This window comes from Mercenaria mercenaria, unplaced genomic scaffold (genome assembly GCF_021730395.1).
Source record: "Mercenaria mercenaria strain notata unplaced genomic scaffold, MADL_Memer_1 contig_3510, whole genome shotgun sequence".
In the NCBI taxonomy this organism is placed as follows: Eukaryota; Metazoa; Mollusca; class Bivalvia; order Venerida; family Veneridae; genus Mercenaria; species Mercenaria mercenaria.
In genome coordinates, this window is record NW_026461656.1 from 37,060 (window position 1) to 58,162 (window position 21,103).

The window sequence follows — 21,103 nt, forward strand, 5'->3', positions numbered from 1 at the left end:
CAGATCCGCGAGATTTTACGTCGAAATTGTATAAAATATCGCGACCAAGAGTAATTCTCGAGTTTTTCTGTTACACTCCTGTCGTAAAATGTCGCGGATTAAAGACGAAACCGCGACATTTTCTGTCTACGTAGTAGAATAAGCACGCAAACATATTCTTAATTTAGGCAGCCGATTGCGGCCATTTTAATCCGCGATATTTTGTTTGAAGCGTACCTTATAAAAGGCCGAGTTTTAACATTTAAACCTCGAGTTTTATGCCAAGAAACGTCTCATAAAAAGTCGCGGATTTCCTACCCGCGACTTTTTATGAAAATGCGTATGCACAGTGTGATTCACCAGGAACTAAAACGGGTTTTAAAAGATATATAGGAAGTTAACATAGCAGTGAGCAGTAACACTAGCAGTATCAAAGGTAGAAAATGTGAAACTTGCGGTAATAGAAGTAGCAAAAACATGAAATTGGCAGTAGTAGCAGTAGCAGTAACAAAAACTTGAAATTGACAGTAACAGCAGTCGCAGTAGCAGCAGTGATAGTAGTATCAGTAGCAGAAGCAACAGTAAAGTAGCAGCAATAGCAGTTGCAGTATCAGCAGTAGCAGCAGCAATTGCAGCAGCGGTAGCAGTAATGGTAATAGCAGTGGTAGCAGAAGTAATAGCACACGTTTTATTACTACTGCTACTGCTGCTATTGCTACTGCCGATTTCATGTATTTGCTACTGCTGCTACTTCTACTGTTACTGCTGCTTCTGATCCTGCTGGTAATACTACTGCTACACTGCTACTATTGCTACTGCATTTACTTCTGCTGCTGCTACTGCTGCTACTGCTGCTGTCACTGCTACTACTGCTACTGCCTATTTCACATTTTTGCTACTGCTGCTACTGCTACAGCCAACTTCATATCAATTTTTAATGTAAAAAGGACAGGTGTATTCAAATCACTCCGTCTGCATAAAATGTCACGGCTATAAAACTCGCTATTACTCGCCGCGACATTTTATGAGACTGTTGTTGAGGAACTAAAAATCGCGGCTTTTAATTTTTACCCTTGACATTTTGTAGAATTTCTACAACAATTGCAAAAATTGTCGCGGATGTTTTTCAGTTCCTCGACTTTTTATAGACAAACGAGGGATAAAATGTGTGTCAAACCATGGACGCTACCAGCCACCGGAGTCAAATTATTCCTTGCTGTTTCCAACAACTATTATAAAATATCACGGTGTATACGTTCCTCGCGACATTTTGTACGATCTCGACAGAAAATCTCGCGGATTTGTACGTTGCCCGCGACTTTTTATGCACAAATGATAAAAATTCTCGCGGGTTTGAAATGGCAGCCGCAACCGGCCACAATATGTACTGGCCATAAAACATTTCGGAATATGATAGGAATTTTGACATTGGACGCTTCCCATGCCCTTTGTTTACAAAATAATTTTGGTCTCAGCTGAGCTTTAGATTGAAATTTTGACAGCTAGTTTTAATAGTACTTAAAGATTAAACTGCAATTGAGACTGACAATCCATATTGAATAGTCACTTGAAAATAGTCGTGAATTTAAAACTAAATGTTAACATGCAATATTAATATCAATGACAACGTTTCATTATCAAACTCAGTTGAGACTCAAATTGAGCCGCGCCATGAGAAAACCAACATAGTGGCTTTGCGACCAGCATGGATCCAGACCAGCCTGCGCATCCGCGAAGTCTGGTCATGGTCCATGCTGTTCGCTTTCAAAGCCTATAGTAACTAGAGAAACTGTAAGCGAACAGCATGGATCCTGACCAGACTGCGCGGATGCGCAGGCTGGTCTGGATCCACGCTGGTCGCAAAGCCACTACGTTGGTTTTCTCATGGCGCGCCACAAATGTTTTGAAAACAGAAGTCCAGGAATTCAATCTTGGCGTGACCTCAGTCTGTCTTTCAAAATCTGATATACGAAGTGACAATTGTTTTTTTTTTCAAACATGCTGATACATAACTAATTCAGGATGTTGTCGCTAGATTACTAGTATGGTAATTCATCGGATCTCGTTTCGATGGGGATGTAGGAGAACTTCCTGTATGTTTAGACAAAGTGTTGAATTTAATCATTCAAGATATTTCATTAAAACTTATTTTAGAACATTCTACAATTGTCAAAATTAAAGAAAAACAATGACTTTTTTTCGTACAGAAGTGTACGAGAACACAGTGTTTATATTATGCAATAAAAATTAAACGGAAGTTCATTTTATTCAGAAAGTTTTTTTTTTTTTTTTTCACAATAATTTTTTGTACTGCTTTTTTTCTTATCTTGTTGCTGGGAAAAACAAGTCTAGGAATTGTATGGACGGACACAAATTAAAACCAAACTGTTATAGGTATCGCCATAACCGTCAAATCCATGTTTCAAGTTGTACTTTTTTAATTAATGCATGGACATAATTATTAAGGTGAAGTATTAGCGTAGTACCGTGGGTTCGAAACTCACATGACGTGACGTGAAAGATATGTTTTCTTTCTTGCGAACTTTTGAAACAAATATTTTATCTGTGAGTTTGACAAGTTAGTTTTTTTCATACATGATTAACTCGATACGAGTACAAGACAGTGTACAAAATGCATGCAATGGAAATGCGTATTCACATTGTACCAACATTAATCTGGAAGGATAAACAGTCCGTTTGACATAAATATGTCAAGTAGTCGGTGAGATTGTATAAACGTGATTTTCTCGCCGAAACAGCTACATCTTATTATTTTGATAAACTGTATACTTCGTAACATAGTATAACACAATATTATATCAGTAAAGAATCTGTTTTCCTGGAAACAAATTGCAATTTTGAGTTGTTTAGCGCTTTGTTATGCGCTTATGCTAGGCACAAAAAACTAAACCGAATTCGCACCTACCATGCATTGAGTCATGCATAATTATAATAAAATACACAAAAACAAGGACAGAGATCTGGAAAACTATGCTCAAAGGACACGTTGCATTACAGACAAAATCTTAGAACCGTTTATATATAGATGCTTACACGACTGACATGCAGACAAATACGTAGACTAGGTAGAACATTTAGGAACAAGTAGATTAAACAAACATAATAGTATATTGATAAAAGCTCCACTGGAGCGTTAAAGCCAATTAATGATGCTAAAAAATCTCACTTTTTAACCCCGCCATGTACCAAAGTAACAGCACAGTGTAAGCAAAGTTATCCTCGAATAATCACTCACATATACATAGTAACAAAGGTGCAATATGTAAATCACATATATTGTAGTTAAAAGTATCTATGAAAAAAACAAAACAACAACAAAAACAACAAAAACAACATAAAGGACCCCGAAAACAAATATCAAGGCAGGTCAGTCACTCATGGAACCTACCACCTGACCCGCCAGATAAAATCAAAGAGGAAACAATTATAACTGTAATTGGGCTGGACGATATACATGCGTAGTGTCTGAAAACAACTGTGATATAACCTCGTTTAATGAAATACTTATTAAGCATTTATTTCTCTGTATTTGTACATCTGCTTAATTTGGGTTATCATAATACAATGTCTGCAACTTTCCCGTAAGACGTGTTAACAGACAAATCTAAAACAAATGCTTTTAACATCAGCCTGTTCGAGAGTTGTCTATTGTGACAATTGTCTGTTTTGGTTTTTCCAACTATGAATAGTCCAATCGACGCCCAGAAATACTACAACGAAAATATGAGAATCTTTCTCTGGTTGCGGGTAAAGATGGGAATATCGAGGGTAACTGTTTAGCGGTAAAGAGTTACCCGAGTGGCGGATACTCCCATCTTTACCCGCTGCCAGTGATTGATTTTTTTTCTTGCATCCCTTATTCTTCAATTTGTAGAAGTTTTTCTTTAAGGCGCTTTTTTTTTGTTACAGTAGCGTATAAATTAACGCATTCATTCATAAATCATAGCACGTGAGTCACCTTACATCCCTGCGTGTAATATTAGATTTTCTAGTACCGGAAAAGCACGGTAAAATCCTGTCCGTCATGAAAGAATAAACATTCTCTAAAATAGATATGAAGGAATGACTATGCAATTAAATTGGCACCATATTTGCCATTATAAAACCCTGACACCTAATACAATTTTTCTTTTCAGACATATTATTCATAGAGAAGTACTCAAATAATTTGGCATAGCCGGTAACTATTACGAAACCATGTGCCGCAAGTTAGATCATACCCGTTTAGAGGTCAATATTTTAGCAAGATGTCAAAGATTTTACGTAACCGTTTTTGTCCGGTCTAAAGCATTTTATTGGATATTCAAATGCATAGACATACTCATTCACAAGAACTTCGGGCTATTTAGACCTTGAGCTATAGTTTTAAGATTGTACTATAAATATATACATTCACAAAGTGTATAAAACAAAAGAAACTTTTGAAATTTCTTATCATTACTCTATTAAACTGGAAACTTTGCATATCTGAAAGTTTTTAACTGGAATAATACATCTTGATAACAAACGGCAATGATGGAATCAACAATTAGGTTTTGAGCACAGTAAACCAGCATAAAATCAAGAGCAGTGTTTCTGAGACTGACCACTCTAAGGCAGTGCCCTTCTGTGTTTGGTCCTCATAAACATATTTAACTGCACACCTTCAGAAGCATTTCATACATTTATGTCAAGTATTAACATAGTCTTACTAAGCCAATACTATTTTTTCCAGCTGCACCAGATTGACTTTCCGTATTCTCCATTTTTATCTCCAGCGCTATCAGTTCTTGGTAAATTCACAGTAAATAGTCCGCCCTTCTTATTAAATTCTGTCTACTGTCTTGAGCTACTTTTGTCTCGCTTTCAATTCTTCTTTATTTGAAATTATTTTTCTTCTCTTTTCAAGAAAAGTAAAAGGTTAGAGTAGATTTAGGAAGCATAGAGAACAGCAAACATAGTCTGAGACATACAGCCCCTCCTCAAATAGAAACTGTGGTGGTAAGATATAGCATGTGGGAAAATGTTTTGTATCATCGGAAACACCACGTATCCGCTTTCCGGACTTCAGCATGGAGTGTTGATTATACTGCAAGGGGAGTTTAGTGTTTGGTGTCTGCGCTTCAGACAGTTTACTCTTAGACAATATCTGGATATTATTGGACCTGGGTAATGAATGTAAAAACTGACTACATTGCAATCATCAACGCAAACGCCAATGATCGTTTCCAAGGCAGTACACTACTATATTCCTTCATGTATGTTTAGTGTCTGTTTGTTATTTCTTTGTTATCACTGCATTCGTATATGTTACTGTGTACATGAACCAGTGACAGTGGGCGTGTTGGTGTGCATGCAGTTGCAGCTACCCATATTTCGATGTTGTCTTACGGAAGGTCGGTGAGTCTACTCAGGTGTCCGCTCGTGGTGAAATAATGCACGGAGGGTCATCTGAAGCCTTTCTCCACCATCAAAGCTGGAAAGTCGCCTTATGACCTGTAATTGTGTCGGTGCGACGTTAATCCCAACAAAACAAACAAACATATTTCGATTTAGAGTGCTGTATGGGCGCCTTTGAATGTGGCTATGCCTGTTGGTCTCTTGTCTTTGCCTTTTTGGTCTCGATCTATCTGTTACTGAAGACTATAATGGACCTCATGAGTCGCACATTATCGTGTAGATTTATTGCAATTCCTGCACGCAGAAAGAACCGAAACCATATTGTATTTATAATATGTATAGTTCCGTACAGAATCAATAGTACATGTATGTTCAAATTCAAAATATCTGTAACACTTTTTCTAGAGACTTTTGACTCTTAGGGGGTGCATTGGAAAAGAAATTACGTCAACACGCTAAAGCCAATGGCTACTTTAACAAATTATAGTTTCAAGAAAAACAATTTATTGATAGGGGAACAGATTGCTCAAAATCGTGTTTGGTGTATTTGTATTAGGAAAATTCATTCACGTTTTCATGTTTCATGTTATTTGAGGGTTATGTGTTGTATAAGCATTCTATGCTTCCAAAGGATCTTCTTACATATTTTATTAAATATCACAACAGAATTCAGTGTTGTTACATTTTCTGGTCCTTTGGGATCATTGATTCAATTCAATACCTGTGTAATAGAGTTCAGCTTAAGCCGGTGCTAGTTGTTGTGAGGGTTGTCACACTTTCCATTACCTCTCATGAACAGACTCAATCAAACCGAGTCTGCTATTATTTTGCTTAGTTGCATTCTATGCTTCCAAAAGATCTTCTTACAGATTTTATAATATAATATATATTGAAAGAACTATTTCTATCAGTGTTTTACAGTAGAACGAAACATTTGATATTCTTGTTAGTCATTCACATTTTCTGTGTTCCAAGCATCAAGCATATTACACTACATTGTTTTAAATCCTTGAGTCACTGCGACTATCCTAAGTCTCATACCGTTTTTTGATGAGAACAAGCTCAATTACAAACAAAGCCATAAAAATTGTCATGTCGGTTCCTCTGATCTCTGGTGGTTGAATAACTTCACTGTCTGCGCTGTGTCTACAGGATATCTCTAAAAACTGTATACATCTTTAAACATCCATTACTCACGAAATTATTAAAACCGAAAGTTTTCAGCATGTCTTTTTTCTTTTCAATATTTTGTTTATTTCTATAATTAAAAAAAAATTACCCATGCAATTTCTTTGACCATTCATCATATCAAAAACATATAATTATATAATAGATATTCATATAACCTAAAATTGTAAACCTACTTGATACAAGTGTCCTAGATACATGCATTATATAAATTCTTATCTATGACATGGACCTGTTTTTATTTCTTATCTTTAAACTGACCAAATATCATTAGAAAAAAGACTACACGCTTAGCCCGGTGACACTACGTATGTATATATCACATATATAAAGTTGTGTACATGTTTACTAAATACATTATAGTGCATAATTAATTTGACATTTACGCTTTTAATTTCTTTTCTTTTCAGTTGGAGATTTACCATGCATTTAATAAAAATTTCAACAACAGTATTCAGTGTGTTTAGTTTGTACACTACTCTGGTCTCGGGTGACTACTCGTGTGTGTGTAACTACAATGTTGAGAAGAGTGTATTTACAACAGTAAGTTATTTCTTAATTTGTAGTTAGAGCAAAACGAGGAAAAATATAAAGATGACAAAATTTGACTTCATTCATTCACACACATTGGCATTGGGTTGTGAATAACACTGAAACAGACATTACATCATAACTAAATATTACATATTTCTCCTGTGGTGCCTTAACATGCTTGAAAAGCACCTGAGGTTTTCCACCTCTGTCCAAAGCCGGAAAGCCGCTGTATGACTTATTATTGTGTTGGGTAAAAAGTAATATATATTCCAAACAGCGAATTGTCGTTCAATAAAATCATTACTTGAAGTTTAGACGTGCCCGTTATCAATGATAACTGCGTCCATGTAAATTTGGCTGTTGGTTTCCTTTCCAGCACCGTTATGACGTTGACGCTATGCCGTAATAATTATCGCGTACAAACAGTGACTTTTTAAATAATAAAAACAAGTTCAGTCTTCTTTGTTTAACAAAACAATATCTGGTCGTGTTAGAATTCTCTATAAAAATGAACTTTAAATTTGCTTTCAATAGATGAATGAGCAGGGCAGTCCTATTGGAATGTTGTATGAATTTGATTGCAAACAGAAACTAGACTTGCAACAAGGAAAACAGGGGTGGTTCAGAATCGCTTTCGAGCACCAGGTAAAATGTGTTTCAGTGCATGTATGTTATACCTATATTCAAGTTTTAGCTGCCTTCTGTAATTACGATAGCGATTGTATAGAAACGTAATAACGTTTATATATAGTATAAATATGTAATATTTTAGAGAAATATACACCAAAGATAACATGACTTCTTATATAATTCGGCCATCTATAGTTTGTGCTATTGTGTCTACAGTTCAATGTTACATTTAACTGGTCATAAGTCAAAACTTAAAGAAAACAATATGAAAAAAAAAATCTGATAAAACATTAATTGAATCTCTTCGGACCTTGGGCAGTAGTTTAGACTATCGATTTGCAAGCCATTTAGTAAGTGCATGCATTTTATAACTTGACTCCACATCAAAATTGCTGGTCAATGGTTTGTGCTTATGACCCGTTTACAGCTCAACACTGCTTTACCGAAAATAAATACTTTTCTGATATCATAAATTACACAATAACATACAATTGTATTTACTGAATGGCTTACATGTGAATAGCCAAACTATTTGACCACGATGATCAAAACACGAAACCACGGTAGCGGAAATGCGAAATGATATAACGATGTCATCATCGTGATTTCGACTCCACCATCGTAGTTTCGTGTTTTCGCCATTGTGACTTTGACTTTCATCATCGTGGTCTCGAATTTCATCATTGACGTCTCTTGATTTCGACTATTGAGGTATGGGTTCAGGAATAAAAATTTCGATGGTCCAAATAGAACACCGTATGATCTAGATAATGTCATAATGTGTGTTTACTTACTGTAACTACACGTTTCAGCATTACTATTGATAGGTAATTGTGTAATAAACAATTATACGAGCAATAATACAAACTTATTAAAACACGTAATATCTATATCACTTAATGTCTACATGACTGTATTCACATATACTATCGTGATGTGGAACTAATTCAAACTTCATGCCACTGGAATAAAAATGAACTTGATACAAATACGATAGAGGGTCACACAAAGCTCTTAACAAGAAATATCTTTAAAAAAGATGGTCGGCGTGATGTAACTGAAGCACAAGTTATATATGGGAAGAAACCTATATTTTAAATTTTTTGGCAATGTTGAAAGGGGCCTCTGTGAAGTTTTGTATAAATGAGGACAGTAGTTCTGAAGAAGACTGTGTTTAGAAATTGTGGAGGGACACACGGCGGACACCAAACTATCACAAAAGCTCACATTGAGCCTTTGGTGCTTAAAAGATGGTAACAATAAGCAAACAATATTGAAATACGTTTCAACTTTATTTCTGGAATTGTTGGTGCAACATGAACCCTAGCCCTACTTCAGCTTATTATCAAATTTGTCTGTCATTCAGATTATGTACAGTACTGTTTTCACCGGAAAGATTAATTTAAAATTTAGAGTCTAGAATTTAACAGTATCGGACATGTTGTTGCAGGTTAGTAATGATTTGCACTGGTTAGAAATTGTTGCTGTAATGCAGGGTAAGAGTTAATAACTGTATAAAACAAATAACCTTTTTTTTTTGTAAAAACAAAACTTAAGAAAAGGAAACTTAACAAAACAGAAATAACTTAACAAGAAAACTTAACAAAACAGAAATATGTCCGGATGAGCAGATGAATATTTGGTTACGCACACTTGTTCAAGTGGTACGCATACAACCCGATGGTGCTGTACTTATATAGGTTATAGATGACGAACGCGTTGTCATTTAACTCAGTGTCAAACATGACTCAGAGAGAAGCATTTTCAGCCTTTCCTGCAATCAGCGCCACTCCTACTAAATCTCTCATTAGGGCTGAAAATACCGAGAATACCTTACCAAGCAATCCGATTGGTACATTATTCAGGCGGCATAAGGTCATACGAGGTCATAAAATCGTGCTTAATACGGCACGCCGAAAAAGTAAAAACACAGATATAAATCAGTAAAAACTGGGTTACCTTACATCAACTATCTATACAGTCGAAATAAAACCTTTATTAAGAATTTTTTACGTTTACTAAGTCACTTCCACAAATATAGGACGTCTCTGAGCAGTCAACAATTTATTGATTAAATTTGTATTTACAGATTGGTTACCTAAAACAAGACGACCGGATTGAACTTCAGCTTTGTCCAGGAGATCCACCACTTGAGGATATGGGTATGTTTTACACTAATTCGTGTGCAGTTGTTTTCATTTTCTGTTTTAACCGTATACAAGTTGTAAACATTTTATATTAGGCAAACTTATACCAACTGGCAAAGACATTCAATGATTTTGTTACCCTGCTGGGTGAAACTAGGCTTTGTCATTTAAAAAGGAGTATCAATAAGTTGCAAGTGTCCATCCCATTTTCTTATTCATGAATATTTAAAAACAATGCCACAAAACAACCATAATTATGTTGCATCTGCGAAAAAAAAAGTAATCGAGTATACCAAAGACTGAATAAACTATTCACCAGGAACAGCCATATTCAAAGAACACAGCCGCCCATAAACTCCATGTCCAACCTTTATATTGATATATTCCGGATCAACGTGTATACGTGAACTTTAAAGAAATGACTTGATATGTAGAAACATCACGTTTGGACAAATGCGAGTGTTATATTATCCTAGTTTTAACACTTTAAAAATGTGTCTACGTTCCAGTGACTACTGTTTCACCCACTGTCTCCTCGACCCAGTCAGGCGTCACACCGTCTACGAAACAGACATCAACAGCAGGAATAGTAACCCATACCGTATCATCTAGTATTCCAAATACATTCAGTTTAGGTGAGTATAATGTCTACTCTCTTATTACCAAAATTGTAAATTATTGCATGAGTTATTTTCAGGCATTTAGCAATAAAAATTTGAATTACGTGTTACTCAATATCAATACTACCTTAATGTATAAAAGTAATATATCTGTAGATGATATTGATCTTCTTTCTTGTAAACATATACAGCTCTGTTCTTGTATTGTTGTAAATTGCTTCAAAAGGGTGGACCTTTAACTGTACGTTTAGAAAAACGTGGTCCATTTTATTATCACCTTTCTATTGATAAAAATGCATGTATGTACGGTTTATACGCAAATCAACACGTTTTCCTTTGCAGCTACACACTGCTGTCACTTTTGTAAAATGATCAAGTATCGTATATTCATTAGCATTCATTTTTAAAGATTTCCTAAATATGTGGTATTATAACTAGCTGGCATTACTGCAACATTGTTTCGGGGTATATCTTAGCAGATATCGATACGACAACACTGGATAAAGTTTTATTATCGAACAGTTATAGCAACAGTTAGTTCTAAAAAATATCACCTTCTTTTAAAGCGGTAATTAAGGTACACTGATGAGAAAACACATTTGAGCCGCACCATGAGAAAACCAACATAGTGCATCCGCGCAGTCTGGTCAGGATCCATGCTGTTCGCTTTCAAAGCATACTGCAGTCAGAGAAACCGTTTGGGAACAGCATGTATCCTGACCAGACTGCGCGGATGCGCATCCTGGTCTGGATCCATGCTGGTCGCAAATGCACTATGTTGGTTTTCTCATAGTGCGGTTCATTTTTAGCTCACCTGAGCAATGCTCAGGTGAGTTATTGTGAGCGCTCGATGTCCGGCGTCTGTCTATCTGTCGTCTGCCTGTCTGTTGTCTGTCAACATTTAGCTTGTGTATGCGATAGAAGCTGTATTTTTCAACTGATCTTCATGAAATTGAGTCAAAATGATTGCCTTGATGAAATGTAGGCCGAGTTCGAAAATGGGTCATCTGGGGTCAAAAACTAGATCACTAGGTCAGAACCAAGAAAAAACTTGTGTATGCGATAGAGGCTGTATTTTTCAATTAGTATTCAGGAATTTTGATCAGAATGATAACCTTGATGCAATCTAGGCCGAGTTCGAAAATGGGTCATCTGGGGTCAAAAACTAGGTCACTAGATCAAAGCAAGGAAAAACTTTGTGTATGCGATAGAGGCTGTATTTTTCAATTAATCTTCATAAATTTTGGTCATAATGATTACCTTTATGAAATCTAGGCCGATCTGGGGTCAAAAACTAGGTCACTAAGTCACAGCAAAAAACCCCACCTTATGTATGCGATAGAGGCTGTATTTTTTCATTTAATCTTCATGAAGTTTGGTCAGAATGATTGCCTTGATAAAATCTAAGTCAAGTTTGAATATGAGTCACCTGAGGTCAAAAAGTAGATCATTAGGTCAAATCAAAGAAAAACTTTGTGTCTGCGATAGAGGCTATATTTTTCAATTGATTTTCATGAGTTTAAGTCAGAATGATTGCCTTGATGAAGTTTGATTATGGGTCATCTTGGGTCAAAAATTAGGTCACTAGGTCAAAGCAAAGAAAAACCTTCTGTATGCGATTGAGGCTGTATTTTTCAGTTGATCTTTATGAAATTTGGTCAAAATGATTGCCTTGATAAAATCTACTTTGAGTTTGATTATTGGTCATCTGGAGTCAAAGAGTAGGTCACTAGATCAAATCAAAAAAACCCTTGTGTATGCAATAGAGGCTGTATTTTTCAATTGATCTTCATGAATTTTGGTCAGAATGATACCCTTGTTAAAATCTAGGCCGAGTTCGAACATGGGTCATCTGGGGTCAAAAACTAGGTCACTAGGTCTAGGTCAAAATCTAATGAAATCTAGGTCAAGTTCGAATATGGGTCATCTGGGGCCTTGTGAAATTTGGTCAGAATGATTGCCTTGATAAAATCTACTTTGAGTTTGATTATTGGTCATCTGGAGTCAAAAATTAGGTCACTAGGTAAAATCAAAGAAAAACCTTGTGTATGCAATAGAGGCTGTATTTTTCAATTGACCTTCATGAAATTTGGTCAGAATGATAACTTTGATGAAATCTAGGTCAAGTTCGAATATGGGTCATCTGGGTTCAAAAAGTGATCACTAGGTCAAATCAAGGGAAAACCTTGTGGATGCGATAGAGGCTGTTTTTTTTTAATTGATCTTCCTTAAAGTAAGTCAGAATGACTGCCTTGATGAAATCTTGGTCAAGTTCGAATATGGGTCATCTGGGGTCAAAAACTAGGTCACTAGGTCAAATCAAAAGAATACTTGTTTTTGCTCCAGTTTTAATGATAATTGGTCAGAATATTTTTTTTCCATGAAATCACTAGGTCAAACATGTTTACACTGTTACTGGTGTATTATGGTGTGTTTCTTAGGTGAGCGACCTAGGGTCATCTTGGCCCTCTTGTTATTTTTACATGGGTAACTACGCATTAATAGGGAAAAGCAAAAGTCTGGTCTTGAATATATGAGCCGTGTCATGAGAAAACCAACATAGTGGGTTTGCGACCAGCATGGATCCAGACCAGCCTGCGCATTCGCGCAGTCTGGTCAGGATCCATGCTGTTCGCTTTTAAAGCCTATTGGAATTGGAGAAACTGTTAGCGAACAGCATGGATCCTGACTAGACTGCGCGGATGCGCAGGCTGGTCTGGATCCATGCTGGTCGCAAACCCACTATGTTGGTTTTCTCGTGGCATGGCTCATATAGTTTTAGTCTGATTTACCATTTTTGTACATACGAGTACGGGTACGGAATGACATAAACAATACACAAGGATTGTTTCTTTCATGTTAAACAACATCTGTATCCGTTAAAAGCCTGTAGTCTTTAAGAATGGATATGCTAGTTTTGATGCGGGTTTTATAAGCGTTGATCATTGTGTAACTTTATACATGTACTTTACTTACAAAAACACAGAAATCAATTTTTAAATTTCAGGGAATGCAGACCTATGTTCAGATAAAGTACGAACATTTGCCCGCTCACACCACGGAGTCGTAGCGCAATTTGAAAATAACTGCTACGTTTTAGTCAAAGATATTCAACATTGGCTTCAAGCAGAGCAAAGCTGTAATTCAGCAGGAGGTCATTTGGTACACCTTTCAAGCCGGATGGAACAATCGTATATATATTCCTTTCTTAAAACACATTATGATCACTCTATTTGGATAGGTCTAAGCGACATACAGCGTGAAGCACATTTCCAATGGTCTTCAGGTAGTTTTCTTTTAGAATATTAGTATACATGATAAGTGGCAGAATAGTTGCAATTACACATTGTATGACGTCTGAAATCATGTTGCTTAGTACAAAGTTTACTTGGCAGTTGAAACTAAACAAAGTATGACGTTTAAAATAAGTTTATTTTTAGTATATACCCGTACAGTGAAGTGCCAAATTACGTGATATTAATTTAGTAATAGCATGACTTCTATATTCATTTTCTAAAAGAAAATTTGTTTCGAATTTACATTCAAGCGCAAATACTTTAGAAGTAAATAAAGTAAACATGTGGGCCACCACTATTGAACGGTCAGTGACAAAATACCAGAAAGGAGTTTTCACCGGTTCATATGCACCAAAGCACACTCTTAGTATTATTTTTCAAATGCTCCAAAGTTTCTAAACATGATATTCCTGCCTGTGTGGCAAGTACCTAAAACACGTACTAGAGACATAAGGCCAGATAGGTAAAACAAAATAAAACAAAATTTGCTCTTGTAAGTTATATACAAAGCAAGTCTAAATGATACGTAATGCCTTTGCAGAGGATAAATCAGGGAAACAACCCAGTCCAAGTTGGCTTTAAGAACTGCTTATTGTAACACACACAATAAGAATAGATTAAGACATGTGCCCTTTAGGAAACGTTTGATTTTACATCTAAATGATACAGTTTGTATGCATGTCATTGGCGTAGGAGCGTCTTCAAAATCTGGTGACCAGGATCGTCCAAACGGCAACCCTAATCCAATATATATTAATATAATTTTTAATTTAAAAATATAAATAATATTCACACCAACTAGTCCAGATAATACAGGGGGTCTGGGGAGGGTTGTGTTAGGTGGGTGGGTTAAAACATATCACAATCTAACAGTGTCAAAGTTGGGTCTCTGTCCCATCCCTGCCTCTAGTGCCCATACGCCTATTATCACCAGGTAATTTTATCATCTGTACAAAAATAACCTCACTCGAAGCGGATATTTCCTATTCACGTACATTTAAGCGTTGTTGTTAAGAACAAAATGTAGTGTTATATTTTTAGGGCAACAGTTTTACTTTGTTAACTGGGCAAACCACACCCACTTCTCCGACGCGTTCGAGGATTGTGTTGTAATGGACATGCATAAACATGGAGGAAAATGGGACGATAGAGAATGCACTTTTGAATTCTACCCTTATATTTGCCAGTATGGTAAGAAACAAATTATTAATTGATAATGTAACAACGGATAAATGGACTTTCTGGTCCGGATGTAACGGGTTTGAATCCCAGTGAGACTGGAACTTAATATTGGCCTCCACAGTCCCTCCATGAGGTCATAGTACTGGTCAGAAGTCAGGTGTCTGGTACTTCAAACTCTGGTATTCCAATTTCTTGCGCTGCCGCGTTGTCAGGTATTCTGAACTCTGGTATTCCGCTTTTTACACTGCCGCGTTGTCGAGTACTTCAAAGTATGAAACTCAATTTCTTGCACTGCCGCGTTTTCAGATACTTCAAAATATGGTCATTTAATGTCTTGCACCCCGCGTTGTCAGGTACTTCAAACCCAGATACTTCAGACACAGTGTCCGATACTTCAAACTCTAGTATTCTGATTGGCACAGGTATTGTCTAATCATTTAGTACCAACTATAATCGCCATATGTGTAATATACATTTGTAAAATGATAATGGCAGTGTTATAGGCGGTTAGGGGTAAATTAATTAAATACCTGTTTTAATATAGCATTTACTTTAACTAACAGAGTCCTAACAGTGTGAACTCGATATATGAGACAGCAAAATATGAAATCTGAATTTGATTCAATTCTTGAATTACCGTTTCGTCACGATATTTTTGGCGACAGCTATCCGTGCCATTTAGTTGTAAAACATTACAATCAATGACACTAATTTTCTATGTCAGTGTAGTCATACATATTACAATATCTACAAGTTTTTTATGAACTTCCTAAAATTATGTTAACATCTCCACAAAGACTTGAATTTTCAGGACTTGCAGGGAACGAAGTACAACTCACGACACAGCCGTCTCTCCTGAACTCGAGCTTCACCGACGGTATATATCTAAGCTTTTGGCAGACATAAAGAACAAAAGTAACAAAACATGACTTTCTGCAGTTTATACTCTAAAGAAGAAAAAAGACTTGATATGTTAGTTATTCTAGGAGAAATAAATCCCAAAACATAATCAAAGTTGCTGCTGATTAATTAAAGGTCCATTACTAAGGGAAAGTGAGTTGGCAATTTTTTTCATAGCCAGTGCATAGACTTCTGCAAGACACTAAATAATGAAGATTGGCAGGTCAAAATTTACAGAAGGCCTTTGGAACTCAAAGAAATGTATGTGTATTATGTTGAAATTTCAATGAATCGACAGAATGACCCCCCAGGTCTTTTTAACTTTCTTCATACTTCATAGAAAAATAATTGTACATATACTGCGATTTATTTCGAATTTCTACATACCAACTTTCATTTTCCAATAAAATGAAATAGTTGCTGTGCTTTTTAAAAGAAATTAAAATGTTCACTTTCCTTAGTATTGGACCTTTAAATGTCCGGGAATCTAATCCAGTACCTGACTTAAAAATTAGTTCTTACAAGTGATTTATCGACGCACATGTGAAATTGGAATTAAAACTCCAGTGTTCTGTGTCTGGACATGATAATTGAAATATTATAAATAAAACCTCGCGGTCGTCCATCAAAAATAATGCATTTTAAAATGATGAAACAGTTTAGTTTACAATACCTAATAATTTCTTGCATTCACTCCTTAAATGCAGGCTGCCGCCTGTCAAAGGTTAAAAAGTGTTTCCTCTTATCTTTTTAATCGTTTGCATTTACATTCGTCTTTAGGAAATACGCAGCTCTGTCCAAGCCAGATCAAACGTGACGCCGCCTTTCATGGAGCAATACTTGGACAGTATGAAAAAGGATGCTACGAACTTCTTCTTAACAAGAAAGTTTCCTGGGAACATGGTGAAAATATTTGCCAGTCAAAAGGAGGGCATCTAGCACACATCAGCAATTCACAACAACAAGCGTTTGTAGAAAGCTTCATGCAGCGTCACAATCCAAGTCATGCGGTCTGGCTCGGACTTCATGATACCATAACAGAAGGAACATTTCAATGGACAGCAGGTTTGTCTGTGTTTCATTTTGGCGGTCGACGATAATGTTGGTATCTCTATGTGACACTATTGGAAATATCTTTATTTTTACTAATACCATGATCATACATTGCATTGTTGATGAGCGTTGTTGATGATAATTCTTTTTAACTGTACTTTTATCAAGCCTAATTACACGAGTTAATATGCATTCTGACTTCGGACAAAACTCGAATTACATGATAAGTCGCAGTGCATATTATTTTTACAAAGTTTTTTACAAAGCTCACTGACCTATCATTTGCTAAGTATTGGCTTATCAGTGAGTAAAACATCACTTTTAAACCAAAAGGAAACTCAGCATTTGTATAAGGAGTACCAGTTTGAACTATTGTCTCAAGTGTAACGTTATGTATGCAAAATAATTCTTTCAGAACTATAATTTTATGAAAGGACTTAAGCGCATCTATAATATGTATTTATATAAAGTTACTCCTGTTTTAACGTAAAATGCAACACATGTTACATCCAGTCTACCTAAGAAGCAGAACATACACCTTATTTGATAAGAGATAATGTTTTATTAGGTTAGTATATTTAATAAAATACTTTATAATCTTTCTGTGTACGAGGTACGAGGTAGGTGTAGTAGGCGCCGTTTTTCACAGTATTCCGACTGGCAGTTAACCTTACCGATCTTCCTGGGTTCTGCACCAGTACTAACAACTGTATACTCGCCAGCATGAATTTATGTGAATCAGATGCGGAGGACGAATGATTTCCAACAAAATGTCTCTGATCAATCGTCAGGGAAAAGATACACATTCTTATAAGACCTAATTAATTTAATGTTAAGTACATCATATATTAAGTAATATTCTTTTGTCTGTTTGTAGGAACTAGTGTACAGTTTACGAACTGGATACCTGGACACAGTGACAACACCCTAGGTGGACACAATCGTGAAGACTGTGTAACATTTGTACCACAAAGACAGGGTTACTGGGACGACGTATCTTGTGGATATGAGGAAATATTTGGTGACGATACTGGGGAAACTCACTATGCTTTCTGTCAGTATAGTAAGTATTTATATTATTACATTTGAACTGAATTTATAGTTTTTCTTTTATATTTAACAATGCCACTAGTATTTTTAGGAGGTTAGATAAACTGCTATTGTTTATGTTTATTATTTCTTATGGAGTCATTTTGAGTTGTTTTTTTTGTATACAGCAGTGGGGATCACTTCCAATTTATGATCATTGTTGCACACTCTTCTTTTATTTATACGTTATTTTGATGAAAGTACGTGATACACTGCTATATTGTACAATTAATACCGTGTCTGCTAGTATCAATATAGTTTTTCTGAATTCTGATTACAATTTGCTTCTGACTGTTGTCTTTTTATGTCGTAAATCTTTCACACATGCTATCACTTTCGAGGTATCTTTATTCACATTTGTGTTCGTTGCATTTTAGTAGTAAATTTCAACTGACGCAAAAGTTGCTTCACTTGTAAGATGTGATTTAAAAGCGGTATAAGCAAAATTCTGATATAATTTGAGCTTAAAATGTTTATGTCTACATACTGGTTCCCACAGCCTTAATCATGTTTTATTAGCTGAATATCAATCTGAATATGTTCCTGTTTGATGCGGACAATCAATGTTAAAGTATGTTTAAATTTTGAATACATTTTTATTAAATAACAATACTGTACGTATAAGACTAGGGTCCCATTGGTAGTCAGATTAACTCAATCAAGCCCGATCAAACGAGTTGGGACCGGCAAGAGTGGTCAGGGTGCTTAGCCTTATCCGGCATTGCTCCTGGTTTCTTCCCGAAAATTTTGAATATGTTCTTAGAACTTGAGTAGAGATCAAGAAGCTATGTGCTCGAGAAGCGATCGGGTATTGGTAGAGTATAGGTCAATTTCATCCGTAAACGACCGCGTAGATATTTAATTTGGTCAAGACAGAAACTTTTACAGATCAGTACCTAACTATCTCAACAACTACACGAGTAATGCCCGATCGCTTCCCGATCAGCACGATCCCTGTTCGATCAGCTTGATCGCTATTCGACCGCACTAGATCACCTCCGGGTCAATACTCAACAGCTATTCTAGCGCTACCTGACCGCCACCCGATTACAACGGCCCAAGGTGTTTGACGTGCCTAACAGTCCCATACTTACATCGTCAACAAGCAGAAGACAGGTTTTTCAATCAGCAACTATTGGCTCAGCAGAGCAGCAGCACTACCACCGTCAGGAATAATTCGTGGACAAGCCCCATGGTCTGCGAATTTGGCCGCTCCGGAAGATCGAGTAGATCTGACCGGCAGTGAGAACCTAGCTTAATGCTAATTTTACTACGATGACCAACCCTGTAATGTTGTTATAATTTGTAGCCATACACTTTTACGTTTCACAACATGCTGCTACTTGTATTGAATTTATGTATGTCTATTTTATATTGCATGCTATATAAATATGTTGTAAAGACAGGTACAAAGTATGATTAAACTAAGCAGTTTTGTTATTTTCTGTTAATTTTCCTTTCTTTAGTTTAGTTTTGATTTATATTGATGGCTTTTAACACTAATGAATGACGGGCATCTAAAACTTATTAATATGTCTTTTTTTCCAGAAATCCACAGTGCTGTGCCTATAGTTGGATGAATTCCTTATTTCGAAATTCTGCGGATGTAAACAAGTTACAAGGAAATAAAATATTCAGTTAAATATATTACTAGATCTTAATATGTAACAGAGCGCAGAACACTTGTACAGGATACTATTAAATTTGAGCGGGTCATACAGAGGAGTCTTTAGATAACTTTTCTATCTTTACCTAAATGCGGTTTAAACAGAATCGTTTGAACAACTTTGAGACATACTGTCAGGTGTAATGTAAGTCTATGAATCGGTTTGAGGAGACGTGAACAGGCTGTTCTGTATTCTAACACGACCAGCAAATAACCTGTATACATGAAGAGCAAAATCTATCTCGGATTATTCTGCAATAAACCACTCGCGTGCAATGACGTTATCCGATCAAGGTGCGTAGCACGGTCGTAACAAGTAGTTACCATTTTTCCTAACACTTTTGATACTAGTCATGATGTCGTGTTAGAATCGAAATAATAAGTTCCCAAGTGTGATTTATCGTAGAATAACCCGAGGTTTTCGTTCTTATGCGAAACAATATATCACTCAAGCCTACGGCATACGTGACATATTCTTAAGCATAAGAACTGAAAACTCGGGTTATTCTACGATAAACCACGTTTGGGAACTTATTATTTCTTAAATAACCATTGTGATCGCTAAATATTTAACCAAACTGGCAGTTAGTCTAATAAAAATGTTAAATACGAAGTTCGTTATAATTCTGACAATTGAAAAAGTAAATCAACATAACAAAAAAGTGAAAGCTGGGCTTTCATCATATAAATTGCTGATAAAGTTGACGTATTGCAGTTACAGCAATTTGTTTATTTTCAGATTTTCTTATTGTATAAAATACTATTTATTGTATAAACTAACTTCCGATTTTTTTTTATTTTAAAAATATTCAGGCTTTTCTTTTTTCTTTTTTTCTGATGTTATGTCAGATCTTTAATTATTTTTAAATTTTGTAAAACTGTGCTGTAATCTAAAAACGAAACAATTAAATCTACTAACCGATTGATATGTCGCTTATTTGTTTCGATTAAACCTGACATTGAACTACATGTAGATTATAAACAGAAATTCATTACGTCTATTGTCAAGTTATACCAAAACAACAAAATGAGTCGGGCTGTTGTGCTTTTAAAAATATTTTCGTGTGTAGAATTTCAAGAATATATAGTTTATACATCTTTAGAGTAAATGTAGGAGGTATTTGAAAGCTTAAAACGCGTTTTTCATATTGGGGTTTGCCTCCCTGACCGTCTGCAAGGGCTCTGCCTGTTGACCCCACATGGGATCTGCCAACCCCAAAGCTCCGGCTTGTTCTCAGGATTGTTTCTTTTCCCCTGTTGTCACCCCATTATATTGCAACATACAGGACACACCTGGTGTTATTAAGTCTGCGAATTGCCTACCCCCCACACATGAAGTGAAAAATGTATGAATGAGGGCAATATTTCACAAAGTGTTGTACAACCATCTGAACTTATTCAGTAGTAATAACAAACTAT

At 35.9% G+C, this 21,103-nt stretch overlaps 1 protein-coding gene across 1 annotated transcript; it reads left to right on the forward strand.

The window, feature by feature from the left end:
* The first annotated feature begins 6,952 nt into the window (after positions 1–6,952).
* On the forward strand, positions 6,953–19,665 carry LOC123527668 (macrophage mannose receptor 1-like). Its single transcript, XM_045307281.2, has 10 exons — positions 6,953–7,110; positions 7,636–7,746; positions 9,821–9,893; positions 10,388–10,513; positions 13,506–13,784; positions 14,836–14,985; positions 15,788–15,853; positions 16,657–16,941; positions 17,807–17,992; positions 19,567–19,665. Exons 1-10 carry the CDS (start codon positions 6,991–6,993, stop codon positions 19,596–19,598), a joined length of 1,428 nt encoding a protein of 475 aa, XP_045163216.2. The 5' UTR covers positions 6,953–6,990; the 3' UTR covers positions 19,599–19,665.
* The last annotated feature ends 1,438 nt before the right edge of the window (positions 19,666–21,103 follow it).